Source organism: Cupressus sempervirens, chromosome 5 (assembly GCF_028749045.1).
Source record: "Cupressus sempervirens isolate cs-2001-9-10 chromosome 5, ASM2874904v1, whole genome shotgun sequence".
In the NCBI taxonomy this organism is placed as follows: Eukaryota; Viridiplantae; Streptophyta; class Pinopsida; order Cupressales; family Cupressaceae; genus Cupressus; species Cupressus sempervirens.
Genome location: NC_143122.1, coordinates 31,841,491 through 31,854,783, shown reverse-complemented (window position 1 = coordinate 31,854,783; position 13,293 = coordinate 31,841,491). Strand labels below are relative to the sequence as shown.

The following is a 13,293-nucleotide window of genomic DNA, read 5'->3' as shown; positions in this document are numbered from 1 at the left end:
CAATTACAACAATGTGTTTGATGATTTATGAATAGAATGAGATTCGTTACTCGTATTACCCATTCCAAGAAACTGCTAGAAGATTGAATTTAAGATTGTTATTGGCTAGTAACAGGCATAATCTATGCTAGTAAGTATAGAAAAACATTAGGATATTCAAACAATAGGTCTGAAAATATGAAAACTATAAACTTAAGCGCTTACCCAAGTTGAAGGTCAGTTTGAATAACAGGAGCATTGAGATTTGAGTCCTGTGTAGATTTCTCCAAAACTGTTGTTTGAGTATTCTGCAAATTATCCACAGATATACTCTGCTGCTCTGTAATAATTGTGCAACCTTCTATGTCCTCTATCTGAGAAGAAAATTAGTGCCATGTTTCATGTACACCGGTATGGACAAGAAAAACAAATTTGCATTAAACCTCCACAGTAGTACAATTGATCAGGAGTGATACATTGCTGAAAACAAATTATTTATCAAACCTTAAGATATATACCTCTACCTATTAAAACAGATTACATAATTTAGACTTAGAAACAGATTTAACAATCTGTACTAATCCAATGATATTTGAAGAAGAATTGACTGGTTTACAATCATGACAGGTGCTTATAGGTCAAGAAATTTACTGTCTCCTACCTTTCCTTGCAGATTCTCAATCTCCTCAAATAGCATTTCCTCCTGTTTTTAAAGAGGATATAAAATAATATGAAACAGTAAAACTTTAAAAATAGGACTATCATGAAATAGCAAAAAAAATATGAAGAGAGAGAGAAAAAAACCATCTCATAATCATTAGACATCACATTCTGGAACACTATAAAAAAAAAATCATAATTACATTTTTGTTTAAACCTCCAATTACTGTTTTAAATGTTAAACGTCATTATATAAAAAAAACAGAGAGAACCAAGAGTAGATAATAACTAATTCTTTTATTAGCTAATTAGAGGGTAGTTTAATTTTATAACTATTTCTTCAATTTTCCTCCCTGTCTCAACAGTTCGGACTATATATATTCTTTATATTTTAAATAATTTTTTTCATTAAGTTGGATAACCTGTAGAAAAACTATGAGCTCTAGCATTTTAATTGTGAATGTGAAGTAAATGAACAAATAATTTGTGGGATAATGTTTGTAAAAACAAAGATGAGAGTGAAGAGCCAAAGCAGCCTATAGATAAAAAAGAACTGAGTCATCTGGAAGTATAAAAGCAAAAAAGGCTTATGATTTGATTGATGCCTTCATTAATGTAGAGGTAAGCACAACTCTAAAGAAACTCAAAGATATCTATGATTCTCATTCAGGGTTTGAAATCATTCAAGTGTTAATGAAATTATTCAACTTAGAGATGAAAGATAATGATCCAATGAAGTTAGCCTCTGAATTTGTAGTTTTTTTTCATGATATTGAAGCCAGAGGTGTAAAAGTTGATCTACAATTCACTAATTCATTAAAGTCCTTTATCCTACCTATTCACACTATCTTGAGTTCTAGTAAAAAGATGAAATACATAACATTTGATAAACTTGTGAAGAAAATTGGAGAGAGAGAGAGAGAAAAAGCATTTGGGAAGAAGGTGTCACTTTCAAATGTTGAGAATTCATGTCTTACACAGTAGGGGTAGACATCCCAAAGATGAATCTTCTAGACATGACACTAGCAATAGAGGTCATGCAAGAAGATAGTCTAGAGGTAGGGGAGTAAAAATTATCAAGGTGACAGACACCATTCGTAGCCACAACACCAACATAGAGATTATCAACACAAAGATATCCAACTAAGAGACAAACAATCTAAGAAGTGCTAGATATGTGGAAAAATGGGTTATATTGCCAATGTTTGTCAAAGTCCTTGGGAAAAGATTTGTGACAAGAAAGAAAAGCCACCAGCCAAAGGTAACCCTCCTGAATCTACACATTATATGCTGTAACACATTGAAATCTTGGGATTCAAGAAATTTTTAGTACTTCATATTCTACTTTGAATTATACTTGGTTGTTAGTTAGAACCAAATGCCATATGACATTTATAAGAGATTTTTTTGAGACATTCAATGATCAAGTGGATGGAGTAGTATATTTTGCTGACAAGTCTTAGCTAAAACCTTTAGCATTAAATCTATTACACTTAAATTAGTAGGTCTTTTTGATTACATACTTTCTAATGTCCTTAATCTAATATCCCTTGTACATATTAGACAACAAGGTCATTCAATATATATGTTTGATGGCATCATTGAGATTAGACAAGCTTCTAATTGTGTGATTGTAATGACTCGAGTGGAAGATGACAAACTTTTATAGTTGAAAGGTACTTCAACAAATTCTTAAATTTCTCTCAGCGTAGTGGTAACATGTCTTCCAACTTGTTATGGTATGCAATATTTGGTTAGATTACGTATGATAGTCTCATTATTATGAAACAAAAAGGAGCTCAAGGAAGGATTTCCTACTATTCCAAAACAACTTTCCCAAAGTGATGCTCACATTTTAGGGAAACACAGTAAATAACCTTTTCATGTTTTTATGTTTCAAGATGTGTTGGATTTATTTATTAAAAAAAAATCAAGTTTTTTTATACTTTCAAAAAAACTCATTTGTGGATAAAAAATGAAACTCAACTCAATATTGGAACCCTTCGAACTAATAATGGTGGTGAATAGACCTCTAGAGATTTTGAAATATATTTGCAAGATAATGGTATTATGCATTAGACCATAGTTCCTTATAATCCACAATAAAATGTTGTGGAAGAACATGTGAATAGAACACCATTGAATATGGTAAGATCTATAATGTTTTTAAGAATGTTAAGTTACTGTTTTAGGGAGAAGTAGTTCTTTGTGTTGTCTATATAAAGAATAGAAGGCCATCTCCTACACTATAAAACAAAACTCCTTATGAAATGTGGCATGACCATCTTCCAAGTGTCAAGAATTTTTGAATTTTTGGTTCCACCTATTATTCTTTGATTCCTAAATAACTAAGAAACAAATTGGAAGCCAGAAGTAGAAAATACATTTTTTTGAGATGCTCTACTACTTCCAAAGCTTATTGTATCTATGTTGAAGAAAACAAAAAGTTTATTATTTCTAGAGATGTTATATTTCATGAATTTGAAAAAGATTGACCTATCAATGCCTAATACAACTAATAGCCTTATAGAACCACATGAGACAATTAAGCCATGTGGCAAACCCTATGAGGGACATTGGCCCACTGCCAACAATCCCCTTCCCAATGTCACTCACCATGACCTGCAAGATTCAAACCTATTACCAAGATCTGATACCAATTGTTAGTAAGGATAGGGTTGACATTGCACCAAAAGATCAACATATCAATGCCAGATACAACCTAATCTTATAGAACTGCAAGAGGCAATAAAGTCATGTCACAAACCCCATGAGGGACATTAACACCTCCTACAATTAAACTACAAGCACTTCAATCTAGATGATGCAACTCTCTTTGTCAAGACACTTTATAGATCAATTGTATATGTTGATGGTCTCCTAATCACAAGAAATAATGATGATTATATAGTTGTTGCCCCACTTTTCACCCTGTATCCATTTTGCAAAAGTGGAGATTTTTGTGTCTTAGTTTGGTCTAGGTATGTCTGGGTCTAGTTTTTCCCCTTAGGTGAAAAGAGTTTCCATCGGATTTTTCATCTTTCCCTTCTCCCACATTTTATGGCCAGGTGGGTTTTCCTTGATGTCATGAGTCTATGTGTAGCTTAGTACCTAATTCGATGGGGACTCTTGCAATTCACAAAGTTATTCACAAAGCTAGACTTGTTCGTGGCTTATAATGTTTTTTTTTTTGTGAAAGAATGAAGCTTGCAGAAAATCAAGAATCGCCTTCTCCTCGGTGGGTTTTCAACCCATGAAGGTGATTTCCTGCAAGGATTAACAAATCAGGCTTATGCATTAACATAAGAAGATAATGAGTTGCTTTATGGAAAATTCCCATTTTCATTACAGTTTTCTACCTTGGGAAACAATTGGGACTCATCATGATGCTCAGAATCACTCTTAGCAAAAAACCCAAAAATGACTTCTCCTCAGCAGGCTTTCAACCCATGAAATCCATTTTTTGCCAAAGGCAATTGTGAAGGAAAGAGACAAGGAAGTGGGCCCCCCTTTGAATTTTGTAGTCCTTTCAAGATTCTTTGAACCCAGAGGAAATGTTAACTCAAAAGATAAAGTGTAAATAAAGCTTGGGTGAAAAAATAGAAATTGCCTTCTCAGCAGGTTTTCAACCCATGAGGGCGATTTTCTGCATTCATAAAGAAATCAACTTTATAAGTAGATTGGGCTCACAAATTATACACAAGGCATCTTAAGATGCTAATGGAAACAATCTAACCACTGTTGGAAAGGTATACTAAGTAGAATCTGGCTAAGGAGATATTTCCTTATGGAGTACTCTGTTCTTAATTCTCTGAAACTGAATGGAAAATGGAAAGGTAAGTATGAAAGAACGGAAAGTTACCATTGGGCCAATGGAAACAGTCAAAAGACACTGAAATGTTCGTTAGAAGCTCCCACATTTACTGATTCAACAGATTTATCCTTTAATTCATTCGTGTGGTGCGGATCCTAAAGATTAACAAATGAATTAAGATTCCTATATAGAGGGAAACATAACAGTTTTTCAAACTACCACTTTTTCTTGAACTATTATGCTATTAAATTGCACAATGCTTTCAAATATTCTATGTTTGCGAATTCAATTCCCTGTGCCTCATCTAAATTCAAAGTTTCAATTTACTTCATTCTCAAATAGAATGGCAACCAGATTTGTGGGGTTTGATGGGCTAAATGGGATCAAGTCCACATTGTAGAACTTCACAGATGCTTCACTCTACTTTTATGATTCCAAAGGAGGCTGAGGTCAGAGCCAATTCATCCTATAACCAAGAAGCTTCGAGGAAGTGGACTAGTGGAGGTAGTCCAAGCTCCAGAATTGATTTATGAATGCATAAATCACTACAATCCAGATACCAGACAAATTCTCCTATCTGCTCATACACTACTAATCTCCATTGATAGGCAAACTATGGTGAATTGCCTCTGAGTCCCAGAATGAGAGGAGTTTTTGGAATTGATAGTAGGTAGAGCAATCTTTGAGTTCTCCTTGAAGAAGATGGTGTGGAGGAAAGAAATCATGCAATCCTAGTTCTAAAAGTCGTGGGGCGCCAAGAGTAAGATCCCCAAAACTCTATTTGGTACTGATCTCAAGCCTAAGATTGTAGACATTTTGGTTCTCCTACATAGATTGAAAGGTGAGGTAGAGGCTCTAAATTTTGTTGAATGGAATTTCTTTCTAGTACAAATTATTTGTTTAGATACGCAATATATTGATTGGGCCCATGAGGTAAGTGAGAACTTGTCCATAGCTCTCAGTGTCGCAAAATTTTACAACACCTTTTATATGTCTTCCTTTCTAATTTATATGCTAGCATCTCTACAGTTGTGGCCAAGCCTTCCAAGAATAGAAAATTTTCCTAATGATGTGAAATGTTATGAGTTCTATCAAAGTTTGCAATTGCAAAATAGTTGTGCGGAATATGTCAAAGTTAATGACACATTTACAATGAGAAATTGCAGGGAACTCCAAGGATGCCCAAAGAGGAGATTCAGCCTAGAGGCAATGACAACTATTAGTCAATTCAGGAACTATTTTATCCAGTTCTCATCTTTCTCATATTTGCGTCTTGCATCTTTTTGTGGATTCCCATTGAAGTTGCCCAGGTACCTGAATGACATGATTGTGCTGATAGAGATCATGACGTAGGCAGTATAGGTGAATGTGCTAAGTGAAAGCTTGAAGAAGAAAGGGTATGAATTCTCTATGAAAGTTGGAGCTTACAGTTGCAAAGAATATGCTCAAAATGTTTAAGATGAAATAAAAATTGGAGGCATGTGAGGTTGTGAGACCTATGTTTGATCCGAATGGATATGCAAGGGATGTGTTGCAGACTGGAAGTGTGATCAAACACATTACCACTGTTGAAGACTATTGGGTGGATTGTGAAGATGAACTTGAAAGCCAAGATTGTGCTTTCACCAAGCTCATAGTGGAGCAAATTAAAACATATGGTATCAATTTCAATATTGAAGGATTGGAGGACGATGGACAAAATATGTATAGCAATACATATTTAACTAAGATAAGGAGCATTCCTATCAGTTTAGAGCCTTATGAGGATGCTAAGGAGGATTTAGATGTTATGATGGCCATAATCATCAAGAGAACTAGGAAGTGGGTTGAATGAACGACCAAGAGGAGCTAGAGTAAAGGTATAGGTACTCAAGCCTCTCTAGCATCTACAACGCCTTCTTCCTCCCAGAGTGCTACACTAGGTGTAACAATAGCTACCACTCAAGGACCATCTCAACCTTTAGGAGGAGGTGATCAACCTCCAAACAAGAGCATTCCTATAGCTAAGACTTGTCATGATGGCTCCCTCAAAGTCATCAGAACCCAAACTGTTGCTAAAGAGAAGAAGATGGAGGAGCCAAAGAATAGTGCTACCACTCCAGTTCCATTCCCCCATGTCACACCAGTTCCATCTCCTCATGTTTCTCCAGCTCCTTCTCCCCATGTTACTCCAGTTCCCTCTCCTCATCATGGCCCTATTCCGCCAGTAAGTGCTACACTTCTACAACCAAGTGGCTCCCCAATATAGATGGTAGATTTGGGAGATGGAAAGAGCAATAGTAGTGAGTCTACTAAGTTTGATGAGGCAACAAAGAAAACTCCAGAGGTAGATAAAGGCCAAAGCTCTTCAAAGCTCATTTCTCAAGATTCAAAGAATCCCTTCTCTTCAACTGCAGTGACAATCACTCCAACTAAGAAGAAGATGTTTAGTATAGAATCACTTGGGATAGCCTCCAAAGTGATAGGCATTGATTCTTGGTTGGAGGATACTCAAGAAAGAAAGAGGAAAAGGAAAGATGAAATCGTTCCCGCCAAAGACACTGTATCCCTTGCAGTTCATTCTAGAACTGCATTAACCAAGGTAAAGAAGCAGAAAAATTTGTCTATACTTGGGCAAGATCTAGAAACAGGGCACTTGACAATGGAAATAGCCAAGCCCAACAAAGGAGGAAGGATTGAAGATATGAGTACTGATGATTTTATTTTGCATTTGGTGGACCTTGGAGAGGCTAGGCATGACACCAAGGTTGGCTTGTGGAAGTTAACCAATGAGGTGATTAAGAGACAATTAGAAAGTCTGAAGTTGTCAAAGACTAGAATGAAGGCTGAGATAGAAGAATTGAACAGGTTCATCAAACAATTGATTACTCCATTGGCAACTATCTCTAGAGTATCAGTAACTAAAAATCCTACTGCTGCTGAGGTACAAGCTGTCATCTCTCAACTTCAGAAAGATAGGCACTTTGGTCAAATTGGTAGGGAATGGATTGGGAAGCACAAATTAGAAGGAGTTTCTATTATAGAACAAATTGGTAATGTTATCCTAAGATTGGAAACAGAGAAGGATAACATATTATCAAATAGAAATACTCTGGCTAGAGAAAGGATGAAGTGCAATGATTGTGTCTCTCTTTTGAAGATGATCATTCAGAGGAAGGCAAAGGAAGTTGTTGAAGAAAAAATCTTGCCAAAGGGAGATGAATCTCTATTCGAGTTGCTTTAGAGCATGTAGTTCAAGATAGAAATGATCCTATCAGCAGAAAAGGGACTTAAAGAAATAGAGGATACAGTGAAGAAGACCCAAGACAGAGGATTTGAACTCATGAAGGGGTTAAATATAGATTCATAGACTAGTGGCCAAGGAAAAGCACTCATCAAGATAAATTTCATGAAGGAGAACTTCACCAAATTATTTAATAGTCTGTCTGGTGTGTCTTCCAGTAGTCAAAATAGAATTGCAGAACTCCAGATACTTAGTAGATGCATACATGTGGCCACAAAGGAGCTACCGAATCAATTGAATGCTGTGAAGGAGTTGGCCAGAGAACATTCCAAATTGCTCTTGAGATACACCAACATACACGTGCCTAAGCATGAAGAACTCATCCCAATCATAGTTGCCACTAAGGCCTATAGAGTGAAAGCCAAAAAAGAGAAGAAGTCAAAGAGATTCACATTTTGCCCCCCTTTTTGCTTTCTAATGTAATTATTGTAATATGACAAATTGGTGTCTTGCCATTTGTCATTTTTGAGAAGATGAACCAATTGAACTTCTATTGTAGCGGTCATCTCAAAATCATATATGTATAAAATTGAAAGATTAATAAAAGGTCGGCAAATTTTTGATGTGAAAATACTAGTTATTGCAGAGACAATTGAATGGTATTTTAGTATCAATTATTTACTGTTCCATTTCTATTAGTTATAGTTTTATGCTTTCTCTTTTGTCTGGATTGAAGCAAGGAAAGAATAGAGTTCCACTCCTCTGTTTCAAAGTAGTGAACATATGTGATAAGTAGTGTCACTGCATGTTCAAAGAGAGATCCTTCAAGCGTTTTCCCTTTTAAGCTAGCTGTAGTTAAAATTCAAATTAACGAAGTTCAGTATTATTAATCATACTATTAAGCTTTATGAGTTCATAAGATGTGTGAGTTCATAAACTTAATCAATTCTTCAAAAATCCTTTTAGCCTAATTTAGATTCTGTTTAGGTCTGGCTTGATTTAACTCTTCTATTCTCGGGTCAAGAACATACCCTTCATTTTAGTTTTAGAAACAAAACATAATTCATTGTAAATCTACCATAAGGAGCTGTACCTATCAATTCAGAGAAAAGCCAGTCTACTTATAAGTGGCTTTTCAGCTATTTGTAATCAGATATTGTTCCTAATTTGGGTATTCAAGAGTCATAATCAAAGAAGAACAAATCTGCTTACCAACAATAGCATCCATTAAGAGAGAGCTGGAAAAGGTTTTTGAAGACTGGCTTAGGTTTACTTAATTATAACTTAGGAAGTGAAGTCATTTAAAATCCTATGTTTATTTTTATTTCTTAGACAAAATATATTGAAGAGATATTATGCAGATTTGACATGAAAGATTGTAATTCTATTTCCACTCCAATGGAGCAAAATCTGAAGATTTCTTCCAATGAAAGCAATGTTTATGAAGATCCAACCAAGTGCAAGAAGCATGTTGGAAGTTTGATTTATTTCACCACTACTTTTTGTGACAATACCTTTGTAGTAGGAATTTTGTTTAGTTTATGCATAAAACAATTAGAAGGGCATTGGATTGCAACACAATGAGTAGTTAAATATTTAAAAGGAACTCAAAATCTTGGCATAAAATATTCAAAAAATTTAGACTTCCATCTTACTGACTATTCTGAGTCAGGTTTTGATGGTGACCAAGAAAATGGGCTATCTACTTCAGGTTATTTGATGACTCTGCATCAGCTGCTATCACTTGAAGATCAAAGAATATGTAGCAGCAGTTCAAGTCAAAGAATATGTAGCAGTAGTTCAAGTCACCAAAGTTGTGCAGCTCTGAAAAGTTCTTGCTGACTTGCAGAAGAAACAAATGACTTCAACACGTTTGTTGATAACAATTTTGCAATAAAATTGGCCAAGAATCCTAGATTTCATGATCGAAACAAGTATATGGATACCAAAGAGGTCAAAACCATACAGTTGAAACATTGTTTCATTGAAGAGAAAATCAGTGATATCTTTATGAAGCACTGGGAAGTGAAATTTGAGCAGTTCAGAATGTTATTTGGCATGATAGATATGCTTTCAGATTGGGGGGAATGATAACTAATCGTACGAGATCTTTATTTTATTAGTTAACTAAAGTAGTTTTATAGAAGTTTAATTTAATAACTATTTCTTTAGTTTTCCTGCTAACTGTCTCAAGAGTTCGAACTATGATTGTGTGTACTTGAACAATGGTTTTTTTTAAACATGCTAGAGTAGAAGTCAGAAGTCAGCATATTGAGTATACATAGAAGAACAAAACATTCATGCTTGCTTCAATACCTTCTTTGATCTTATACACCTAAGGCCCTTCTCCATCCTAATTTCCAGCTGCTGGAGAGCCCTTATATTTAATGATGTAGATGTTTCTCCCGTTAGATGCCTGTCATATTGAGTCATCAGTTTTTCTGTGTTAATTTTTCGATTAATACATAATTTCATTATATATATATATATATTCACAAAGCAAATATAGGACATACAGTCACTCTTTGGAATCACAAAAATATAGAACAAAAGGTCATTCTTCAATTTTATTTAGACAAGCTTAAAAAGTAAGATAAATGAATAATAAAAAATGATCGTAGCTTCTCTGCAGAAAAATTGAAGACCTACAATCATATATCAATGTATATAGGTGAATTTCAGACTAAATTTATAGGTACAACCTGATGGAAGTGATGAGACTGTCACTTTGTTCCCTAAGTTTTCTGGCTTCTTCTTGCCAACATTCCATGTTCTGAATATTTTACATGGTTAGAGTCAACCCAATTCAGCTAAAATACAATTATTACCAAACTATTACCCTAAAATTATAGTTTCAATGAAATATTGAAATCTTCAAAGACTTACTTGAACGTCAGGGTCTGCAAGGGCTGTATTTTGCTGCATATTCTGAGCATTCATATGCTTGTATGTTTGAAGTGTTCTCTCCATACTTATACCAGAAGAAAACAGAACAATATTAGAAAGAATTACAAGACTATAAGAAGACATCATTAGCAATATCACTTCCATAAGATATACTTCTGTACTTTTAATTTGTATGCTTGCTTAAGTGACTTGGCATACAATCTACATCATTTTCTTTTATTTTTCCTATTTTTAAATTTGGTTCCACTCATTTTGTAGTTTGTTACTTAGTTTTTAAAAGATCTAGATCAAGTTTGTCATGGAAGGAAACATCCAAAAAAATCGTTTATATAAGTCAATTGTCAATTACAGTATACCAAGAGGAACATCAGAGAAATAATTAAGAGAAAATTTTTAAAACTTTATATTATAATAGGAACAAATTTATAAGTTCAATGATACAAACAAAAATAACATTTTACTTATAAAATATTAAAAGATTTTATAAGATTCTGTAACTTTAATGGAAAGGATATAAGTATTGTAAATTAATTGAAAAAATAATAATGTTAAGTATTAAAATATATATTAATAAGGAAACAAATGATTTTTTTGGTGTTTTTAAAGATTTACTTTGATTTATTTGTTTCAATCATAATCTAAATTAGTCTTATTATATGATTTTAAATTTTTATAAAGCATTCATTGGTGAGAAGAAAAATAAAATGTACAAGTAAATTTTTTATTCTATATTCAAAAATCAAAGAAGAATTATTGAGACTCATCATTAAGAATTTCAGTACACCCACCTTCATCTTCTCTAAAATTGGGTCATGAAGAAATAGAAGCCAACATATGTGTTTAGAAGGGGAAACAAATAGCTTGGATCTATGAGAAAGTTTAATAGTTAGACCATCCATGGTTGCTCAAGTTCAAAAGAGCCCCATGTTCAATTCATAATTATATAAAAGATAAAACCTTAGGTGTGGTTCTAAGTTTATTAGATAAATTTTGGAGGGAATTAAATGTAGATTCATATTTTAGGTACTAATATTCATATTTATGGGACTAACATTTGTTGGGAAAGCTAGAAAGCTAGAAAGCTATAAATCCAAGTATGATATAAAGAAAGGTGTGTCATCTTAAAAAAAAACTTTCTTTTAATTTTATTTCACATATCTTAAAAACTGTCTAAAAAAAGAGTGTGATCCTAGATCAAAATGTCAAAATGACAATAGAGAACATTAAATAGAATGGACAGGATTGAGATAAAAGAAAGGGGATGAAACACATTCAAATTATGAAAAAATTATAGAGGATAAAAAGGAAGTTTTGATTAAGTTCAATTAAGTAAGGACTCAAACCCATAAAGAAAAGATCAAGTCAAATGACAGTTCCAAAAGAATTCACAATCTGTGAATTCAAATAGAAAAAAACAAAATTCAGCAAGAAAACTAGCAACTAAGTTAATGAGTGTTTAGGAACAAGTAGAAAAAGGAAGTTGAACTTTCTTTTGTTCCCCTTAAGCTCTTTTAAGAGTGTCCAGAAAAGAAGACTTTTTGGGTTGAAGAATTGTAGTATCTAGAACAGGTCCCTCTTTAGCCATACCATGTCTCTCTTTTGCCTGCTAGGTGATGATCAACATCTTGATCTCTTCTTCTTCCTTGTCCTCTGCTTGTTATTCTAGTTCTTCCCGTAGGTAGTTAGGAGAAGAGGATGGTCTTTCTATCATTTTCTTGTTGAACTTAGAATTTTTTGACAAATTTCTTGTTTATCTGGTTTTGATTGGCTTTAACATTCTCTAGAGCCTTTATCATTTTCTACTTCTTCTTGTTCAAGAGAATGAGGGCTTCAAGCTCTCAAATTTGATTATTCATGATGGCCCACTTGTCCAATTCTTGAGCCAACTCCTCTGTCACATCTCATCTAGCTAGTGTCCATATTGGTGCTAGACCTCAACAATGACTTCCATTTTTTATCTTCGACCTCAACATGTTTAGCTTTGAACTCAGCAAAGACTTCCAGTTTACTAATTTTCTTTCTAGTTGTGTTCAATTGGGTGAGTAACCATTTGAAAATGGAACTTTGCTGATTGTAGAGAATGCATAGTCTATCAACCTTATTCACAATTAAGGAATACTTAGGCAAATCATCTATAGAAGTGGGGTTTTAGAATGAGGCAGAGAAACATTAAAAGGGGCATCTAGGCCATTCAAGCACTTTTTATGCTTAAGAAGTGAAGGATAATTAAGTGGTTGATCGATAGTGTTGGTGTGAGAATTCTTAAAGGACCAAGCCAATTCGATCACAATTCAAAATCCTTACATGCTACAATAGTGTTAATGCCAAGAACTTTCATCATTGCTTTATGTAGGTAGAGCTAGTTAGGGGAAGACAAAGGAGGTTGACTATCTTTGGAGCTAACCATAGGTTTGTTGAGATCCACAATTAAAGAAGGGACAATGAGATTAGGGTTTTTGGGTGCAAGCTCTAGGAACTAGGCTAGATGCCAATTATTGAGGCAAAAGATTAAACCTTGGAAAAGGTGGGTTGGGGGCCAGGGACTTCTTTCTAGCCTCACTAACGGATGGAGATATGGATGAAAGTATAGAAAATCACGACAATTCTGATACACCTTGTGAAAGTTGGATGGACAAAATAAACTAAAATGGAAAAATACTCAAAGTGCTAGGGCACTAATATATTTCATTAACTTTCCCATATCAATTAC

At 34.1% G+C, this 13,293-nt stretch overlaps 1 protein-coding gene across 1 annotated transcript; it reads right to left on the bottom strand.

The window, feature by feature from the left end:
* Window positions 1-200: 200 nt before the first annotated feature.
* Window positions 201-10,646, bottom strand: LOC149554444 (MADS-box transcription factor 21-like). The gene is made up of 6 exons (XM_089828879.1): window positions 10,563-10,646; window positions 10,379-10,449; window positions 9,993-10,092; window positions 641-682; window positions 498-503; window positions 201-353 (listed from the first exon to the last, which is right to left on the bottom strand). Exons 1-6 carry the CDS (start codon window positions 10,644-10,646, stop codon window positions 201-203), a joined length of 456 nt encoding a protein of 151 aa, XP_089685005.1.
* Between the last annotated feature and the right edge of the window lie 2,647 nt (window positions 10,647-13,293).